This window comes from Macrotis lagotis, chromosome 1 (assembly GCF_037893015.1).
Source record: "Macrotis lagotis isolate mMagLag1 chromosome 1, bilby.v1.9.chrom.fasta, whole genome shotgun sequence".
NCBI lineage: Eukaryota > Metazoa > Chordata > Mammalia > Peramelemorphia > Peramelidae > Macrotis > Macrotis lagotis.
Genome location: NC_133658.1, coordinates 6,657,799 through 6,679,241, shown reverse-complemented (window position 1 = coordinate 6,679,241; position 21,443 = coordinate 6,657,799). Strand labels below are relative to the sequence as shown.

The following is a 21,443-nucleotide window of genomic DNA, read 5'->3' as shown; positions in this document are numbered from 1 at the left end:
ACTGTCCCCATGCCACACTTCCCCGGGTGGGGTCAGCATCACCAGACCACTGACAGGGAACTGAGGACCCTGTGTTTGGGGAATCACCCCCATCATGAGGGGATCTGGTGCTCCCCTACCCTGTCTAGGGAGGAGCTGAAGAGAACAGACTCGAGTCCGCCCCCCTCCTCCAAGAATAACTTGAGTATTTGGAGGAGAAGGTGGAGAATGAGCAAATATCCTCAAGCTTTCCAGTCCCAGAAGGGCATCTGAGATCTGAGATCTGAGATCCAAAAGGAGTCAGTACTGGGAGAGGTCTCCCCCCAGTGCCTGTGAAAGATACTCTTGGCCAGGCCTAGATGCCCAAGGGCTCTGCACAAATTGGTCCCTGGCACTCCCTCAGACAGGAAGGGGGTAATCTTACAAGTCTACAGAAGTGTGCCCCGTATCGCTGAAGAATGAGAAGTCCAAGAAGCCAGGGGCGGCTGGGAGAGGTGTCACCTTCCTACCCTCATCAATAAAAGTGGCTCGAATTAAAAGGGGCACAAATCCCAAGATTTGGCTGGGCCAAGCAAGGAAAGTAAGGAGCTCCTTGGAAACAGGTGGCTTCACCCCTTCCTCACCTTCCCAGATCCTCTGCAGCAACCAGGGAGGACTGTAGAAAAAGGGTGAATGACCAGGACCAGAGTATACTTGAGTGTCCTCTAGCACCTGGCCCAGAGGACCTCCCTGGCCCAAAAGGAAACAGGTGAGGAGGGGGAAGAACCATACTGATTGTGTTCACACATCGATGGGCCCCCTGAGGCCAAGGGAACCTGAGCTTCCTGAAGGGGCAAAAATAAGCAGGGAGATGACCCTTCCAGGGCACAAGGTGGCCCCTATGGGCATGTTCCTGGGAGGCAGGGGGACATGCTGGAGCAAAGTCAAGCAAGAGGGGTGGGGCAGGCCTCACAAGACTCCCCAAGGTCCCTTCTCAGCCAGCCCCAAAATCAGACACTCCATATGCCACTTTTCCTATGAGCAGGAACCAATTTCAAGGACCCCTGAACCCAGTAAGCCCAGAGCTGGAAAACAAGACTGAGGAGAGAATGCCCACCACAGGAGAGCTGTTGGTTCTTTGGGGGACATGGGGAAACCAACAACCATGGACAGCCTAAGTGAAGAACAGCAATGTCAGGGGCTTGGGAAGTGCTCTGGGGACACGGGGAGAAGGAACCTACGATTTCCATCAACAGCCGGAGCTGGTCAATGGCCTTCATCTGCTGGAGGTCCTTCAAGGTCAGGGTGAGGTCACAGCCGGCTTCATACACTAGGGTCTCCAGCGTCACCAGATCATCACAGAGGCGCAGCAAGCCAGGGATGTTCCTCTCCATCCCGAGGCGGATGAGGGACAAGGCACAGTCCACCTAGGTGCAAGAACAGAGAGGAGTATCTCTTAGCCCAGCCCAGAACCTGGACGGACTCAGTCAGATTCCATGTCCGAGCTCTCTCCACCCCCCCCCCCCCAGCTCAGAGACTCGGCCTCTATAACAGAGTCTGCCCAGCACCAACATTCAATGTCCCTGTCAGTTAACAAGGGCCAACGGAGTCCAAACTTCTCCTCAGGCTTTCTGCAGTCTGGGGGGCCCCCAAGGATGAGGATAGGACCCTCCAGACTTGATGGGGAAGAGCCTTCCCAGGCTTTTCTGGCCTTGGCTGGCTGCAGGCTTAGTACTCTAGGGGCCACCTCTCAATATATGGAACTCCTCCTCAGTTTCCTCCTATGTATTGATCCTACAGCGACTTCCTCAGGGGCTATTGGGATGGGGAAATGAAATCCTGACCAGAGAGGGCTTTCTTGGCCTTAATGTGAATAACCACCACCAGCTCTGATTCTGAGTGGGTCTCCTCAGTGTGGTGAGCCTGGTTTCCTTTTAGCCTCTGCCTTTAGGCCCCCCAAGACCCAGGAGGACTGATATGGCCCTGGCCATCCTGCTTACTTCCTGGAATCAGGGCCCCCCCCTTGGGGGAGGTGCAGGGCATCTTGTGCCTCAGTAAGCAGCTGCCTCCGTTCCCTGACCCCCCACATCACCCAGGCAAGACGAGAGGCTGCCAGAGAGCCAAGCTCACCTGACGGGCATAATGCTCAATCTCCTCTCCACGGGTACAGTACCATTCAGTGACCAAATCAATGGACAAGTTGGGGGTGCGGTACTTCAGCAATTCAGGCTGGGCTTCGTACAAGAATCCACCTTCATCTTGGAGACTCGGATCCACCACCATTCTGAAAAACAAAACAGAAGCATGGGGGGACCGCGCCTGACTTTTAAAGCAGGGTCTCTGACCTCTGATTCATGCTAGCCGTGGAGGATTCTCAGCCCCCCGGTCCCCTCATCTCTACAATGGACACAGGGCCTTCCTTGCCTTGCTGGGCCAGGAATGAGAAAAGCAGGAAAAGTCAAGGCACAGAGTGTGTGTGTGTGGGGGGGGGGGCATGTTTAACTTCCAGCCCAGGCACTGTGTTATGTGCCTTAAAACCACCAAGGCTACCACAGCAGAGCAGGACTGGGATTGCAGTACATTCTGGTACCCCTCCAAAATGGTCTCCCCCTCACAAGACAGCTCGACCAGGGGGAGCCCAGGGGGCAGCGAGCCCAGGTCTGGGTGCTCCCAGCATGGCAGATTCTGGCCAGACTGAGTCTATTTCAGAAGGTAAAAAAAAGATGGCGAGAAGTTGGGGAACAGTCCCCAGGCTACCCCCAGAACCAGCTAGAGAGCAGACTCTCAGCAGCTCCCCATTTCTCACCCATCCACGATAGGCAAACAGGCAAAGGCAAAGTTCTACTGGGATGGTCTGGGAGGAGCAATAGGCGGGGGCTAATGATAGAGGAACATGTCCCACCACATGCATGCAACAGCCCTAAAGACAGACCAAGAGCCAGACTTGGACCGGGCAGAGGAAGACGCCGTTCCTCCTCTGGGAGGCAAGGTGTGGGCAGCTCCTCCTAGGAAGGAACCCAAGCCCTGGCCCAAGGCAGACTTACCTGCATTCCAACTCCTCACACCAGTCCTTAGCCCGGTGTTTCTGTTCATTCCATGGAATGATGGTCAAGGAACCAGCAGTAAAACTTGAAAATATATGTTGGGAGAGAAGAATTAAGATCCTGGTAAGCATCAGGAATGGAAATCATATTTTTAATGGCTGCAGTCAAAGACTATGATCATAGTAACAATAACTTAGAATGACCTCCCACCCCAAGATTCACAAAGCATATGAGATGTGTAAACTCATTTTGTTCTCATCATATCTTTGAGAAGCAAATATTCCACCCATTTTGGAGATGAGGGAGCACAGGTCTAGGGTCACCCAACTTGTGTCATCCAAGATTCGAACTCGGGTCTCCCTGACTCCCAGTCCTGTTGTGACACAGAGTTAAAGAAGATAGTCTTAGGGAGGGGCCTAAAATGGGAGCACAGAGAGGGCTCCCCCAGAAGGCAGGATTGAAGGAAACCTTGAAGAAGGCCCAGGAAGTCAAGCAGGAGCTGTGAGGATACAGGGGGTCTGGGCCTGGGGCAGTGAATGGGCACAGATGGGGGATGGAACGTCATACACCCAGACTGGCAAAAAGACTGAGGGAGTCTGGAGGGGAATAAGATGAACAAAGACCTGAAGGGCTTCCACTGCCAACAGGCCCTTCTGAATTCAATCTTGGGGGTAGGGGGAGTCAGTGCAGGTTGGAGAAGGGAGACCATCTGGCAGCTAATCCCCTCTGGGACTGGGCTTCAGCCTCAGCAGCCACCGAAAGGAATCTGTCAAGACACCAGTGGTCTCTCAACTTTCAGCTCCAGTGGACTTTTCTCAATCCTCATCCTCTCGACCCCTCTGCAGCCTCTTCATCTGCATACTCTCCTCTGTCTTTCAGGTCACTGCTCTCTCTGGGATCCCCCTTACCCAAGGCTGACCACTCCAACTTCCTTAAAATCAACATACCCAAATGGAATTCAGTCTTCTCTCAAATATTCCCCTCCTCCTAACTGAGAAGGGCAGCACCAGGGCCCCCAGACCTGGAGGCTCACAATCTGGGTGCCACCTTTCCCCTGCTGCCATGTGCCAGCTGTTGCCAAGGCCTTGCAGCCTCTCTCAAGCTCCCCACTTCTTTCCTCTGCCACTGCCAGCCCCTGGTTCATCCCCCTGGACTATGGCAATACCCAATGGTAGTTCCACTTGGCCAGTCCAGCCTTGTCTTCAGTCCCCAGAGTGATTTTCCTAAGCCTGACCCTGTCAATCTCCAAGACCAAACAGAAATCCTCAGCCTGACTTTCAATATGGCACCCTTGCCAAGCCGCTTGGGCTTTCAGAGCCCCCTCCCACCCACATTCTCTGCAGCCCCTGGCCTAGAATGCCTTCTCTGCCAAATGAAGGCATCGAGGAAGAGAACTCCACTGCTTCCAGAATTCAATTCTAGATGAATGTGAAAAATAGACAAAATGACAGTGTTAAAGGACACCCCAGAAGTGGACGCGTGATTTCAATTTAAAAAGAGAGTTCCATCATTTGTGTCATCTTTTCTTCCTCTCTTGCTTTGCTGCCTCTTGGATGATCGGCTACAGTCAAAAAATTGGCTTTAGAAAAGCAGCGTGGACTTCAGAGGTGCAACTGAACCTGCAAGGAGCATCCTGAGGACATGTGGGCATCATCAAAGGGAGCTATTATTAAGACATATGAAGGCTCTGACGGCTCTTTCAAATGGGCTGTGCTGGGGGTCAAAGAACGGGAGGCTCCTGGGTGCCACACTAGCGGTGGCAAGGGTCTGTGGAGGGGCTGGCAGGCACCACAGACAAAGTCAGGCTCTATCCTTTCAACCCTCACCCTCACCAGGCTCCTCCTCTCCTCCAGCGAGTCAGACAACGAGGCTTGTCCAGGTGTAGATGCCCCAAGGTCGGTGGCCGAGGTTTAGCCATAGCCCTTGTGAACTCCAGGTGGACACTTATGTGGAGAGAGGTTCCAAACAGTAGCAGGGCTGAATAGTCCCCAGGGGGAAGAATACAGACGCTTTGGCACTGAAGAGGAGGGATCATGCAGAAGACGCCCAGGCTCTGGGGGCCATTGGACAACGGTGACACCCCAGGATTCCCAAAGACTAGACCTCGGCCATGTCTGCCCCACAAGACCAGAGGGCAGCCTCGGTGAGGCCAGAGAACTCCAAGGACCATGCCGGGGCCAGCCAGCCATGGTAGTGGGGAGCAAGTGTCCAGGACAGGGAGACCACAGACACCTCCCCCTCCCCGCCCTCCCCCCAAAGTTTTAAAGAAATTTTAAATGGTGAGCAGATCCCAGAACTGCTTAAGTCAATGTTGAAGAAAAAATGTTTGATCCACTCAGCTATTAATAGGAAAATTCATAAGGTAAAATGTGAAGTTCAGACACCTAATGTGCCAGACACTCCTTTTGCGGCAAAGACATCACACCGCGCATCGATGGTCTAATCTCTAATGACTAGGTTACACGGACATGCAGTTTCTTTGTCTTGTTTCCTTTTCCTACTTCTCCCCCTTACCCTGGGGGGGGGGGGCAGGGGTCAAAAGGAAATGTCCAAAATAACAGCTTCTTTTGCCCAATCTGTGTATCTTCTCTAATAGCACCTCTCGCTGCATCCCTGACAGGTCCCTCGTGGGTCTGGGGAAAAGGGAATGGAAAGAAAAGGGCGGGGGGAGTCATGATCATGGCTACTGTCCCCCCCCCCCCCCGTGCCCCTGGTAGAAGAAACCAAAGAGCCAATGCCAAAGTACCAGGAAGGCCCCAGGTCAGCCCAAAGCATCTTGTTCTCCACCTCTAAGACAAGAGTCCGATAAAGTGGTGCCAAAATACAACAGGCACACACTCATGCACTGCACAAGCACACCCATGTGTGGGCACAAGGTATACACACACATACATATGCACACGCACATTTTGGTTCATAGTGATCAAATACTAAGATAGATTTAGAACTCACCAATAATCATTGGCAAGTAGGAATTTAGAAGTTATCTAACAAGGGGAAAAGAAATCAATAGACCCCAATCTGCCCTATAAACAAAAGAACAGTCACAATTTCTGAAAAATTCCCACCACCATCCCACCAAGGTAGGCAGCTGACCAGAGAGCCTGGGACTTGGCAGAGGGCAGAAATCCATCGAAGGAGTGGGTTAAAAATGTTGCAGACTCCCCTCACATCATCTGGTCACCTGGGGGTGGTCTCTGCCTGTGACCTGGGTGGGTGAGGAGCTCCTCAAAGTCCAAGGATATCCCAAAGTCAGGCCCAAGAATCCACCCTCAATCCAGAGAACCAGTGGAAGAGGGACCCCTACCCACCCAAGTCCACTAGGACAGCAGTGCACGAGGCCCAGTATGGCTGATCACTTGAAGCCCAAACTCAGCAGAGGAGCATCCCACTCCCTCCCCTCATCCGTGGAGAGGACAAGGAAGGGGTCTTGGTTTGACATTATTCTAGGGCTGTCAGACCTTGACAAATACCTGAGTCTATCGATTAAACACAACCAGCTGCATTCCCAGACCTCCTCTCTGCTCCCAGACTTCTTTCTAGAATATCATTCTGACTGCATCACCCTCCTGCTCCCAGACCAAGCCACGGAGGAATTCTGGGCATTGGAATCCAGTCTCAAGGAAAGCCCAGGCCCCTCCAAGCTCCTCCTGCTAAACCGAATCAATGAATCACTGAAACAACAGTCCTAATAACAAGGGAGCATGATGCAGTGGAAAGATGGGATGCTGGGCCCCTAGAACCTCAGCCATCACATATATAGCATGTAACGCCCATCCTCAAGACTGCTATGAGGCACCCCAAGATCTTGGATATAAAGAGCTTTGAGAACTTTTTGAAATCCATGATGTCCCAAATAAGATGAAGCCTTTGGGCATAGCCCTAAAACAACTACACGGGGAGGGGGGCAGAGGGGACCTTGAGGGGCATCAGGTCCAAGATGGACTTGAACAATTCCCACAGACTGGCAACTCAAGCCCTGAGCCCACCCTGGAGAAGGCCAAGATGGCTAAGGGGCTCCCACCCTAAACCAATCCAGAGCTGACTCCCACAGTCCAGCTCTCTAAGAGGGAGGGCACCATCCTTCTGGGGACCTGGGCGTCAACATCTCTGGAACCTTGCAACAGATCATGGAAAATATCCTAAGGGATTTAGGGCCGAACAGCATCTTCACTGATCTCCGATCACCCCCAACCATTTGCAGATCAGGAAACCAAGACCAAGAGAAGCTTAAAGCCTTGTGCAAAGTCCCAGTGGCAGGAGAAGGGGAAGGGGCAAAGCCTGGTCTAGGGGTGCTCTGGCCCCCACCTAGCATTTGGCCCAGAGCGCCACATTTCCTCTGAATCCAGGACAGCACTCTTATCCTCCCAAACAGGAGGAGAGGGGTCAGTGTCAGTCTGAGGTCAGCAGTCAACACCTCTAGGTAGGGGTTTCACAACCAGACCCCAGTAGACTCGGGCACCTCTTGGGCCTCCACCAAGGAGAGCTGGGAGGCATCTGACAGACCCAGTCCTGAGACAATCCTCTGTCCATTCTGCAAGGGCTGCAAATCTTGCCCCAGACACCCCCTTACCCCTCACCAGGAGTGTGGCCCTGGGCAAGTCACTCACCCCAACTTGTCTATGATGGGTACAACATAACGGCCTGCTCCCCAGGATGGTGGGCACCCTGGCCAACTGAAGGGACAAAGATGGGCAATGTAGGGCCATCTCGAAGGGTCAGCAAGAAGTCCAATGCAGCTAGAGAACACAGGACTGGAAAGGGAGGCTGGGCCCAAGGGGTCTGGAGGTCACAGGAGCCAGTGACACTTACTGAGCAGGAGGGTGATGCTGTCAGAATGATGCTCTAGAAAGAGTGCTCTGGTAGTGGAGGTGAGGGTGGACAGAAGGGAGGAGACCTGGGGCAGACTGACCTTCAGCAGCTAGAGCCAGTCCAGGAGGAGGGCACAGCAGGAGAGGAGTTGAACAGAAGGGACGAAGGGGAGCTATCGTAATGGAGGAAAACCCAAGACCTGGGGACAGACAGGAAGACAGGATATGTGGGGTGAAGATGACTTAGATGTCAAGAATGACACGGCGGCCAGGAGCTTAGGTCCCCAAAGAATGGGGAGGTTTCTGGCAGGAGGTAGAGCCAATCATGGGGAGCTGGAGGTGTCTCTGGTACAATGGGTTCCATGTGTCTGAAAGACCAATGATGACATAGGACTGGGGCTGAGAGAATGGGGCCAGATAAATGGATGTGGAAATCACCCCCAAAGCGAAAAGCTGATGACATCACTGAGAACAGAAAGGGAGGAGGGCAGAAGCCCCCCCCCCCCAGGTGAGAGTGGGGGGACAAGATCATCCAGTGTGAAATGAGGCCTTGCTGGGCCTGAGACAGGAAATCCTGGAGATTCTGTTTGCAAATTTTAATACAATTTGCTTCATTATAAAAACAATGTCTGAATAAAGTAGCCTATATCAGAAATTGGGAAAATGATGGTCACCAATCTATTTGTATGTTAATTGAATATAGAGTGAGAAAGGGATTCATGGGTATTACAGATGCATATTTACATATTAATGAAATCTTGCTTAGAAACATGCACAGCCAAAAGAAATCATATGGAAAATTTCCCAGAGGTAATTCAACCATTAAGGAGACTCGTTTTAATCTACTTAAAGATCCTATGTTCTCAATTTGCTGGTCAGAAGGTTGGAAAGAAAATGAATTCTGCCCATCGAGTCTTCAAAGGAGAAGGCATTCCCTGGGTCCTACTAGATGGCATGGACACAGGCAGGTGTCTCGGGGGCCTGAGGGCTCCCTGGAAAAGCTCAGCTTCAAGAGAACGCAAGGACTGGGAAACAGGATCATCGAAAAAGGAAGCAATTCCTTGAATTTTAAAACCTTGTTTGGTTCATCACTTTGCTCCAGCCATTCAGCTTCTCCTGGACCAGAGAAACTGGGTCTTGGTTGGTGGGTTCTTGTCCCTCGGTATCAACGAAGATCAAAGTGACATCACCATGCTGGAGAAAAATGACAGTGCATCCAACCGTGGCTGATCAAACCGATACAAGGTCGGGATGCTCCACCACAGGGTGGGCACCAGTAGCCCAGGTGAACAACTTGGGGGCACTCTACACTGTCACGCATCACATTTCCTCTGAGCTGCTTCAATCCTACCTTCCTCAGAGTGCAGACCCCTCACTGAGGAGGGCTCACCATGTTCTGCCAGTGGGTGTCCCGTTATTGCTTCTTCTGACCCCCTGTGAGTGACGGCCCTAGGTAAGTTCTCTATAAGACAGATTTTTGGGAGTAAGCATATGCCTGGCATTCAAACAACATGTCAAGTCCCTCGTAGTTGCGTTCTCTGGAGTAATGTTGGGATGTCTGGCAGTTTAGCTGAGAAACTGTGTCTGGATGAGACCAAGAAAGGAGGAGGTGATTCTGTGAAGACCCCCCCCCCCCCAGGTATTGACAGCAGCTTGCCTTGTCTCCTGGAACACCTCAAGTTCTGTGGGGCTAAGGCGGCCAGGTCTGAGGGGCCACCTGAGAGCTGAGCGATGTCACCACGCTGTCCTGGCCCAACTCTGGGAGAGCCAGGGCAGGGATGCTGCCCCTCCTTAAACAGCAGCTGAGCCTCCCTCATTCTCGCAGCATCACACACCCCCACCTTCAAAGGTCTGAGGCATCCTCAGGCCTGGCTTTCCTCTATAATCGGAGGAGGCAGCCTGAAGAACAGACAGAACCAAAAAACTGATTGCCCTGGGAGTCCCTTGACAAATGAATGCGTCTGCCCGTCCTTTGTCACCACCCCCAACCTGGCCACTCGGCCATACTTGAGCCTGAGCTGCTGCAACTCCTCATCCTTCAGATGAACTTGGCTCACGGTGGGGCAGGGAACCTCCTGGGCCTTCTGAGGGGAACCCCCTGGTCCTTAGCAGTCAATTAATCAACGCTTTCTGACCCCGGTGCCCCTGCAGGCCCTGCTCAGTGTTTCACAGGAACAATCAGAACCTGTGTGGAAGCAGAGGAACCCACGCATGGTGAAGAGGTGTCTAAAGACATAGGAGAGAGAGTGTGGGCAACGTGGGTCAGATCAAACCCTTTCTGATAGAGGGAAGAAGGAATTCTGGGTGTCACATCCTTCTGTTAGAGACCCTTGGTCCTCACCACTGAGGTCAAAACAGGGCCCACATTTTACTGCTCTAAACTAATTTTAAACAGAGATGTCACTTCTGCTGACTCTCCGGAGAAGGCCTGCAGCAGCTGGCCTGTGGTATGAGAGGCCATAACTCCATTTCAGAGGCAAAACTTGGAACTCAAAGGGCCTGGGGGTCCTGCTCCTGAGATGTTGCAGAAAGAGGCTCAAGGAAAAATAGGGAAAAGAGGGACTGACCCTGGGCCTCAAAAAGCAATCACTGCATGTCCAGAACACCAGCCATAACACCAACAAGTGCTCACTGGGCAGGGGGAAGGAGAACTGTGGTCAACACTAAGGGGAGCCCCCGGCGCAGCTGCCCCCAGAGCCTGTCCCCTCCACACAGCCTTTACCTAGAAACACCACGTCTCTGAGGGTAGGGGCAGTTTTGCGCCTGCACAATAGCTTGCCCACATGGGGGCCTTCATCAGTCTCCCCCACAAATAGCTTCCATCCTCATCCTTCATCCTCATCCAGTCTGGGCTTCAAGGGTCCAGAGGTGGTCTGGGCTCCCTGATCTCCAACCAAAAGGAATCAATGGAACTGGAAGCTCCGCTTCTGAATGGGTCCTCCAGATGCAGCCCAAGCGGGCTCTTGGCTCTCTCCCACCATGGCCCAGGGACCTCCATCTCTCTTAGGTGACAACCCCAAGCCCGCTCCTCCCCAGGCAAAAGAATGCCACTGCCCTCACTCTATCCTGACTAGGCGAGGACCGGGAGCCAACAAACTATGTCCATGGCTTTGCTCTCAGTCACCTCCCAATTCCTTTCAATCTGAAACTTTCTCTCCAAAATCATTCATCATTTCTTCACCATTGAGCCCAGGGTCCTGCAGAGTCCTTAATCCTCCTGGGACAAGTCCTCCCTCTTGGGGCTCCTCCTCTCCCCGCGACTGGTCCTTCCCCATCTCCTCCCAGATGGGGAAAGGGCGTCCATGGGGACCCATGGTTCTGTCCTGGTCCTCTTTGTTCTCAGGACTCCCTTCCTGGAGGAGTTCATCCACATGGGTTCTACCATCACTCTGGGCAGATGACCCTGAAATCAGGCTCATCTCAGTCTCCAAGCCACATTGGACATCTCTGGAAACAAGATCTCCAGAGACGTCAGAAGCGCCCCCTCCGAGCACGTGGCCAAGTGGCTGGCCTTGGTTCAGCCTCCTCCTTCTCAGCCATCAAGGTCACAAGGGCATCTCTAGCCACCATCCTCCTCCCTGCACACTCAGAGACACAGACCTCAGGCCTGCAGACACAGACACACAGACACACAGACACACAGACACACAGACACACACACACACACACACACACACACACATGCATACATACATACACTCTCTCCCCTTTAGTCCTCCTACAGCCACACACCTCCCTCTGCCTTTCAGCGGTAGGGTTTAGAAAGGTTCTTCTGAGCAGAATTTGATGTTCCAAAATAAATAATCTTACACAGTGTTATGAAACACTCCAGCGCCTCCTGGGCCCTTCAAATGCACTGACTTCTTTACCCATTATCCAGGCGTCTGTGGTGACTCCAGCCAAGGTCTCCGTCCAGTGGCCTGGAGACCCGCATGTTTGAACCGTCCATTTCCACAAGGAGTGTTGAGGAGCAAGTCACCAAAGTAATGGCGCACTCGCAGAGTCCCTCACTCTCGCTCTACAGGATAAGCAACCTTCTGTATGCTGCCCACCCATTAAAAACTGAAGTTTAGAGCACCCACCCTGGGTGTTCCTGGGCTATTGGTGCCCAACCTGGGGCAGAGCATTCCAAGCTCCTACTGGTCTGATCAGCCGTAGTCAGATACACTGTCATTTGTCTCAAATATAGTGATGTCGTTTGCGAACCAACCAACCCATTAAAAATCTAAGAAATCTCATCAAACTCAGAAAATTCAAGAACAAAAAGCACTCTAGAATCCCTGCCACTGCCATGGTTCTCATGCTATTGAGGGCGCACCTGAGACGCCCTGACAAACCCAACATTCCATTAACTGGGGTTTCCATCACTACTTCTCATGGATTATCAGTTTTTCATAAAAGCACAAGAGACTCCAAAGAGCTGGAAGCCTTGGAAGGAGGATCAGATGCAACCTGTTGTCCCCCAAAGGTCAAATGAAGAGCAATGAAGGCAGAACAAGATGCCAACACCCCACATGCACCCTAGCAGGAGCTCCCAAAGAATCCACATCAGGATGGACCCCACCTCAGGAACCAGACTGGATCTGCTGGGAGGAAAGAGGACAACATGCCATCCTCATCTCCCTCTCTTGATGCCACCACAGGCTATGAGTGACTCAAACCGAATTAAACCAGAGCCAACCCAATGGCCTCCACCCTAGGATGTGTTCTGAGGAATCTTGGCCCAGAATGGTAGATTTTCCCTTTGACATGTCAGGAGCTACAGCCTCCGGAGCATTAAGAGGAACACAGATACCATCCCACGGCCACAGGGTGGGTCCAGCCCAGACACAGGTCCCAGGATGGGAGGCCCGAGGCCGCCTGCAGATTCCAGGAGGAGCCAGATGCTCCAGAGCCCCCTACATTGGTGAGCCACTGCCCACAGTGCAGCTCAGGACCACCCTAGCAAGGGTACCCCTGCCATCCAGATGTTCCCAAGACTGCACCAGGAGTCCCCCTGCCTCACCAGGATGAAGTCAAGGCTTTACAAAGCAGGCAACTGGAGCTTCAATCATGGACCCCAGGATATAGAACGACTTCCCAAACTCAGATGCAACTGGAGAGCTAGTTCCTAATGTAACTGCAAAACTGCAATGCAAGACAGTTGGGCCAGGTGTGTGTGTGTGTGTGTGTGTGTGTGTGTGTGTGTGTGTGGTGTGGCGTGTGGTGTGTGTATGTGTTGCATGTGTGCATCTGCCTATACCTGTGTGTATGTGCACATGTCTCTGTAAGTATGTTTGTGTATGTGCAATGGGTCACATGTTTGCGTGGTATGGACCTGTCTGTGTGTATGTTCATGCACATACACGTGTCCACAAGGGGCAAGCCTGAAGGCCAGCCTGGTCACAGGGGGCTCCCCTGGAGGCTGGGCAAAATGTACCAGGCAGCCTGTGATCTTGAGTCCTTGGTCCCCTCACACCCCTTCTCCATCAGAGTTGAAGAGTCCTCACCCTCCCCCGAAGACAATGTGCCCATGAATTAAAGTGACAATAGCGCAGATAACACGAATGCCCATTCAAGAGGTCAGCCAGCCATTAGTGAGCTCTTGATATTCAGGGCATGTTAAATGTCAGCCACAGCCAGGGTCTCCTAACAGCTCAGTCCTGTGTCAGCTTCTGACATCTCTCCCAACACTCTTCTCCTCCAACATTTTTTCCTGACGTTTTAGGATGAGAAGGAATAAATAACGGAGGAACTACCTCAGAAGCCTAGGTTTCGCCCAGCTCAGTCACCCCTGCCCAGAAGAAGCCTGGGAACTCTCTCCTGGATGATTTCAAGCCTCTTTTCCTTTGACCTGCTATACCCCAAGGACCACACACACAGCCCAAGCTCAAGATGGTGGCCCCACTCTTCCCCAAACCATCATCCTCCTGGTCTTTCAGGTCCGCAGCTTGAGTATTACCCTCCACTCCCCCACGGGCCTCGTCCCACATTAAAAACTGGATGACAAAAATCCTCTGCCATTTATAAATCTACATCACTCAAATTCAACCCCTCCTACCTATGTTGCTACCAAATTAATGTTTCTTAGATGCAAGTCAGACCCCATCAAGCCCTAATCAATGAACAAATCCCAGGACCCTTATTGCCTCTAAGACAAATTCTCAGTTTAGTTTTTCAAGCCCTTCCCAAAGTGCTCCTACCATTTTTTTAAGGTTTTTTTTTGCAAGGTAAATGGGTTTAAGTGGCTTGCCCAAGGCCACACAGCTAGGATTTGAACCCAGGTACTCCTGACTCCAGGGCTGGTGCTTTATCCACTGCGCCACCTAGCCGCCCCTGCTCCTACCATTTTTCCAGGCTCAGTGATCACCCCCCTCTCCTACACATCAGACAAGGCTACCTAAATTCAACAGGGAAGGAAAAGAGACCCCTCAGTGACTGGGATTCTCTGATGGAGCTTCTCTCCTGGCTGAGATAGTCACCAAAGGCTGAGAGCTTCCTCTTCACACCTCCTCCTCCTCCTCTACTCCTCTCTCAAGACCAAAGCCTCTCCTGTGCAAGAGATCCTATCCCATGGACAAGCCTGGGTCTCCCCGTTCATGATCAATCCAGCCTTGCTAGCCTCAGTCCCCTGGCTCTCCTCCTTCCAAGGTTAAAGCTCCTGAGACAGCCATCTAGACCTCCCTTTCCTCTTACTCTCACCTTAACTCTGCCATCTGACTCCTGGTCTCATCCTTCAAAGTTACCAATGGTCTCTGAACTGCTGAATTTCAAGCCTGTTCTCCGTCCTCACGCACACTGACCTCTCTGTGGCCTGTGACCCTGGTCCATCAGCCCTGGACCACTCTTCTCTCTTAGTCTTCCTGATCTGTCTCTTCCCTCACCTATCTGATCCCTCCTTCTTCACCTCCTCTATTGGCTCTTCATGTGGGCATCTGCTCTCTGTGGGCATCCCTGGGAGCTCTGTCCTGGCCCTCGTCTCTTCTCCCTTCCATACAGATCTCATAGGCTCCTCAAGACTCAATAACCATTGGGAGCCAAGATGGTGGCATGAAGCTAGATGAAGCCTCCACACAAGTTCTCAACTCCAGACATTGTGGAGGATCATCAGGAGAGGTCTGTCTCATGGGAAAGATAGTGGCAAGCCACAGCCCAGCCCAGATCCTGGCAGCTAAACAACAAGTCAACCCAAGACAAAATCTGAGCCCTGGAAACACAAGGTAGGGAACAAACCTCCATCTGGGTACAAACCTCTGCCCAGGCATTGCTTAGAAAAGCAAAAGCCAGGGACCAGACCCCGGCCCCAGCACAAAAAGCCTAGGACTTTTAAGGACCCAGATCCTAGGAGCAGAGCTCAACTATTAAAATGAGGGGGAAAAAAAAGAAGAGTCCTAACCAAAGAAAGCCACTATTAAGAGAGAGATGGTGAAAATGCCATCTCAGAAGAAGAAAGCTGCAAGAAATTACTTACATGAGAAGTCTCCAAGAAATCTATGAACTCAAATCCACATCTCATAGAAGAACTTCAAAAAAGAATTTAAAAGCCGGGTGGCTGGGTGGCGCAGTGGATAGAGCACTGGCCCTAGAGTCAGAAGTACCTGAGTTCAAATCCGGCCTGAGACACTTAATAATTACCTAGCTGTGTGGCCTTGGGCAAGCCACTTAACCCCATTGCCTAGCAAAAACTTAAAAAAAAAAAGCCAAAGAAGAAAGGAAGAATAAAAATGGAAAAAAGAAATGAGCTGACCAAAAGAAATCAATACCTTTAAAAAAGTAAAAATGACCAACTGGAAAAAAGACTTTAACTCATTAAAAACTAAAATTGTCCAACTGGAAAAGGAAAACAAGTATTTAAAAATAAAATTAGAGGCAGCACCAGGGCAGCACCCTGGGGTCAGGAGTACTTGAGTTCAAATCCGGCCTCAGACACTTAATAATTACCTAGCTGTGTGGCCTTGGGCAAGCCACTTAACCCCACTGCCTTGCAAAATCTTAAAAAAAAAAAGAATTACACCACAGGACTCATCAGTATCAACTTTAATGTATCTGAAGACCTGGAATATGATATTTCGGGGGGGAGGGGGAGAAAGGACCTTGGATTTACAATAAAAAATTTATTACCCTGAAAAATTCATCATATTTTGTCAGGGCAAAAGACAGACTTTCAATGAAATAGAGGACTTCCAAAATTTCCTGATAAAAAGATCAAAACTGAACAGAAAATTCAATCTTCAAATACAAGACTCAAGAGATGCATAAAACAGTAGACAGAAAGGGGGAAAATGCTAGTCAAGAACATTAAACTGCCTTCATCCCTACAAGAGAAAATAACTCTTATAACCCTTGAGAACTGTCTTTTTTCAAGGGCTGAAAAGAGTTGAAGAGACTGTACTTAGAGGATATGAGTCTAAGAGAGACATGAATGTGATGTTGATTATGAGGGTGGCATTTCCTACAGAGACAGAGGGAGAGGACTTAGAGGTTCTACACATAATTAAATCAGAAGTGGCTTTACTTAGATTGCTTTAGTTAAGGAAGGTTGTAATACAGCTGGGACAGAAGGTGGGAACCCTAAGAAGGGTTGGACATAAAGAGAACAGCATACCTTACAGAACATTTAGGAAGAGGGACAGAGTGAAAGGAGAGAGAAAATATAATGTATGGTACTGGGGAAGTATGAATGGAAGGAGTTGCAATCAGCAATGGCAATAGTGGGAAAATATGGAAGTAGCTTTTATGATGGACTTATCATAAAGAATGTGATCCACCTGCAACAGAGCTGGAGGTGTTGGAACACAGACTGAAGCACATTTATCATTATTATTATTATTATTATTATTATTTATTTTGGGGGGGTTGAAGGGCAAGTGGGGTTGGGTGGCACAGCTGGGTTATTGTTGGGTGTCTGAGGTCGGATTTGAGCCTGGATGCTCTGGGCTCCATGGCCGATGTTCTGTCCGCTGAGCCACCGAGCTGCCCCTATTATCATTGTGATTATTACTATTTTGTTTTGTTTTTTGCAGGGCAATGGAGTTGGGGTGGCTTGACCAGGGTCACACAACTGGGTGATTGTTGGGTATCTGGGGTCAGATTTGGGCTCAGGTGCTCCTGGCTCCAGGGTCAGTGCTCTGTCCATTGCACCACCTGGCTGCCCCTATTATTATTATTATCATCATCATCATCATTTTAATTTTGTTTTCCTCTTTACTTTATTGCTCATGAGGGTCTATATTTTTGGGGGAGGGGGTATTATGTTTACTCTTAAACAAGAATATTTTAGTAATGTATGAAAAAAACAACATTTATACAAAAAACAAAAATAAAAAACACAAAACAAATTGAGAATGTATGTTACTCCCTCTCTCAGCCAAATCTGTTGATTTACTCAGTGTTCCCAACCTCCCTCCTTTCCCTATACTATAAGAGGTCTTTGTGCCTCTTCAGGTGGTGTTATTTATCCACAAATGTCTAGCCTTCTCCTAGTAGAACCCTTCTTTTTTTGTTTTCATTGTTTTAATCCTGGCTTGTACTTACATCCCCTTTGTCAAAATATACTCCTTTTATTTGACCTGATAGAAGGACTATTCTCAAAGGCCAATTAATTGATTACTTGATTGATAAGTGAGTAACACAGCCTCATAGTACCCTCCCCTCTTCTGTCTCATTAGAAATATACTTCTCAAGAGTCATGAATCATGTCAACTTATAATCTCTTTATACCTCACCCCCTTTTCAAGGACCCTCCATGGACCCACAATTCTCATGAGCCAAAGCATCAAATAAAGCCAGATCATTTCATGAACCATTTATCGACCCTGCCAAGCTCATTCCCTCCAATTGTGGCCAAAGTGTCAAGCAAAGGAAACGCTCTTCCTGATGTTTTAATGCCCATCCCCTCTACATAAATTCTCTCCCTCTGGAGTCCTCTAACCATAATCCTTTGACCCTCCTCCCCTCCATAGTATCAAGTATACACACTCTCTCTGTCTCTTTAGCACCTCTGGTTAATTAAAGTATATAATTCTCCCACAAAAATGGAAGCAGATAGCAGAATGGCTTAAAAACCAGAATCCCATAATATGTTACGAGAAACACATTTGAGGCAGAGGGATAGATACAGGATAAAAGAACTGAAGCAAAATATATGATGCTTCAGCAGAAGTAAAAAAAAAAATAAGAGATGGTGATCCTGATCTCAAGACAAAACAAAATCAAAAATAGATCTCATTAAACGGGAAAAGAAAGAAATTAAATATTCTTCATAGGCACCATAGGCAATGAAGCTCAATTATTATTAAACATATATGCGCCTAGTAGAACAGCATCTAAATCCTTAGAATAGAAGCTGAATGAATTACAAGGAGACATAGAACTAGATAAATCTAAACACAAAATAAACAAAAAGGAAGTTAACCTAAAACCTAAAAACCTAAAATCTTAGAAAATTTAGATATGGGGGCAACTAGATGGTGCAGTGGATAGAGCACAGGCCCTAGAATCAGGAGGCCCCGAGTTAAAATTTGGCCTCAGACACTTAATAACTGCCTAGCTGTGTGACCTTGGGCAAGTCACTTAACCCCCTTGCCTTAAATTTTAAAAAAATTTTGTTTTAAGAAAAAAGAAAACTTAGATATTGATAGCCCTTTGGAGAAAACTGAATGAGGATACAAGGGAATATAATTTTTTCTCTATAGTACATGGCACCAATACTAAAATTGACCATATACTAGGGCATAAAAACCTTACAATCAGATGTAGAAAGGCAGAGATAATAAATGCATACTTTTCAGATCATGATGTAATTAAAAATTACATGTAATTAAAGGATCATGGAAAGACAAACCAAAAAATTAATTGGAACCTATATTATTTATTTTTAAAGACCAAGTAGATCAAACAACAAACCACAGAAATAATAAACCATTTCGTCCAAGAAAATGATAACAGTGAGATCATACCAAAATTTATGGAATACAGCCAAAGCAGTTTTTAGGGAAAAATTTTTATCTGCAAATGTTCATACAAATAAAATAGAAAAAAAGGAGATCAACGTATTGGGTATACAAATAAAAAAGCTAGAAAAAGAACAAATTAAAGACCTCTAATTAAATACCAACTTAGAAATTCTGAAAATCAATGGAAAGAGTAATAAAACTGAAAGTAAGAAAACCACTGATCTAATAAATAAAACTAAAATTTAGTTTTATAAAAAAACAATAAAATAAACCTCTGATTAATATGAATAAGAAAAAGAATATCAAAAATGAAAAGGGTGAGGACATCACCAATGAGGAGGAAATTAAAGAGATAATTCAGAGCTATTTTATACAATTGCATGCCAACAGATTTGACAACCTGAGGGAAATGAATGAATATATATATATATACAATTATAAACTAACCAGATTAATATTAGAGGAAATAAAATACTTAAATAATCCCATTTAAGAAAAAAAGAAATTGAAACAAACCTAAATAAATTCCCTAAGAAACAGCCTCCAGGGGCGGCTAGGTGGAGTAGTGGATAAAGCACTGGCCTTGGAGTCAGGAGTACCTGGGTTCAAATCTGACCTCAGAAACTTAATAATTACCTAGCTATGTGGCCTTGGGCAAGCCACTTAACCCCATTTGCCTTGCAAAAAAAAACAAAAACAAAAACAAAAAAAAAAACCAAAAAACAGCCTCCAGATCCAGGTGGATTTACAAGTAAATTCTAAACACTTAAAGAACAATTAATTCCAATTCAACATAAACTATAGCAAAAAAATAGGAGGAGGGGGGCTGCTAGGTGGAGTAATGGATAAAGCACCAACCTTGGAGTCAGGAGTACCTGGGTTCAAATCTGGTCTCAGACACTTAATAACTACCTAGTTGTGTGGCCTTGGGCAAGCAACTTAACCCCATTTGCCTTGCAAAAACCTAAAAAAAATAGGAGGAGGAGGAGTTTGGCCAAATTCCTTTTATGACACCAATATGGTGATGATACCTAAACCAGGAAGAGCCAAGACAAAGAAAATTATAGACCAATTTCCCTAATGAACATTGATGAAAAGACTTAAATAAAATTTTAGCAATACTAGGATACTATACCATGATTAGATAGGATTTATACCATCCCTGGCTTTGTGACTTGACCCCTGGATTTTGCAGAGCTATAAATCTAATACCATAAATGTGATCCTTCTCAATTGGAAGAATCAAATATTGAATAGCTCTAAAGCCAGAGAAAAATTAGTGGGTTTTCAAACAAACAAGGTTCCCATGGCCAGACGTGCTGCTTAGTCAAGTCATCAATTCCCCAAATAAATCTCCCTGAATGTTCCATTCAAGAAGTAAAAGGCAAGCACTGAAAAGCCTAGGGTGCTGCAGCTAGATTGTGGGTATGGACAGGAAATGAGTGACCAGTAACCCCCCAGACAGTTCATGGGTCCTTGGAGGGCCCTGGGGGAAGCTCAGTTGTCACGGACTCCAAAGTTGGTTTTCCTGTGACCAATGACCAGGGACAGAATAGCTTCCAGCCTTTGGGGACACAGCCTACAGTTTTAGACTTTCAAGGTGTGGGCAAGTTTTAATGACTTTTTTTCTATCTTCTCCATTTTTTAAAAAAGACATGAGATAAGATATTGGAGAAAATTCTGGTTAAAAAAGAAAAACAAAGTTTATTTTTTTTATAAAATTCTGTGACTGAAAATCATCCAGTTCAATTCCCATATTTTATGTTGGGTCAATTTCTTATATTAGTTGGAATAAGGATAAACACAAAGGAAACACCCAAACAGACAATGTAAAACCAACATGCATAAAAATATAGACTCTAAACCATTAAAAATCTCTACAGAAACTGACCCTAAGCAAGGTGCCTGTTTGCTTTCAGGTTCCCTTCAGCCACATCTGGCCATGGGCACCCTCATAGGACCAATAGGCTCATCTCAACCAGAGCCTGTGAACATCCCTGGCCTGACCTGGGACCTTACCCAGAGAGGGACTGGTTCCCACCCCCACCCCACCCCCCAGGGCCAGGCCTCTCAGCTGACCCCCTCATCCTCCTCCTCATGGTCACTCCCCACGCTAGTCCTTCCTCAAGGTACAGTAACACCTCTCTCCATTCAGAGTCCTAAGGGAAGAGAGACATTGCATGGCCCCCTCATCTGAGGGAGATTTGAATCCAGGTCTCCTGATGCCGGGGCAAGGCTCTCAGTATAATGAATACAGGCAACTCCAGACCAAAATATTCCTCCCTTCAGAAGCTTTGGGGAGAAACCCACCACACAATTCTGAAGTCAGAATGCCCTTACCTAGCTTCCGGGAGCAGAGCTGCATACTCATGCGGAGAAGTGGTCTCTGGGAAGTTGGAGAGGATGGCAAGGCGGTGGGTAAGCAGCTCCACCCCGTGGTACGTGAACAGGATGCCCAAGGCCTGGACGTTACTCTCCTGTACAAAGAGTGGAAGTCAAGTGCTGGCTGGGCTAAAGGGGAGCAGAGAGGGAGGGGAGAGTTTAAAGAAAAGGGGAGAGGCAGAGAGGAAGAGGGGGGAGAGGGGGAGATGGAGGGAGAGAAGGACAGAGAAAGAAAGGAAGGAGGAGGGAGGGAGAGAACCAGGCAGGGAAATGGAGGGAGAGCCGGAAAAGGAAGGAGGGAGGGAGAGGGAGGA

At 48.4% G+C, this 21,443-nt stretch overlaps 1 protein-coding gene across 2 annotated transcripts in view; it reads right to left on the bottom strand.

Moving 5' to 3' along the window:
* Window positions 1-21,443, bottom strand: part of NBAS (NBAS subunit of NRZ tethering complex) — a 212,954-nt gene that overhangs the window by 148,977 nt on the left and 42,534 nt on the right. For both annotated transcript variants that reach the window (XM_074195083.1, XM_074195079.1), the window contains 4 exons: window positions 21,088-21,224; window positions 3,003-3,086; window positions 2,089-2,242; window positions 1,200-1,385 (listed from right to left, as the gene is read on the bottom strand). In XM_074195083.1, the coding sequence (XP_074051184.1) occupies window positions 1,200-1,385; window positions 2,089-2,242; window positions 3,003-3,086; window positions 21,088-21,224 (561 nt within the window). The remainder of the gene's footprint in view (window positions 1-1,199; window positions 1,386-2,088; window positions 2,243-3,002; window positions 3,087-21,087; window positions 21,225-21,443) is intronic.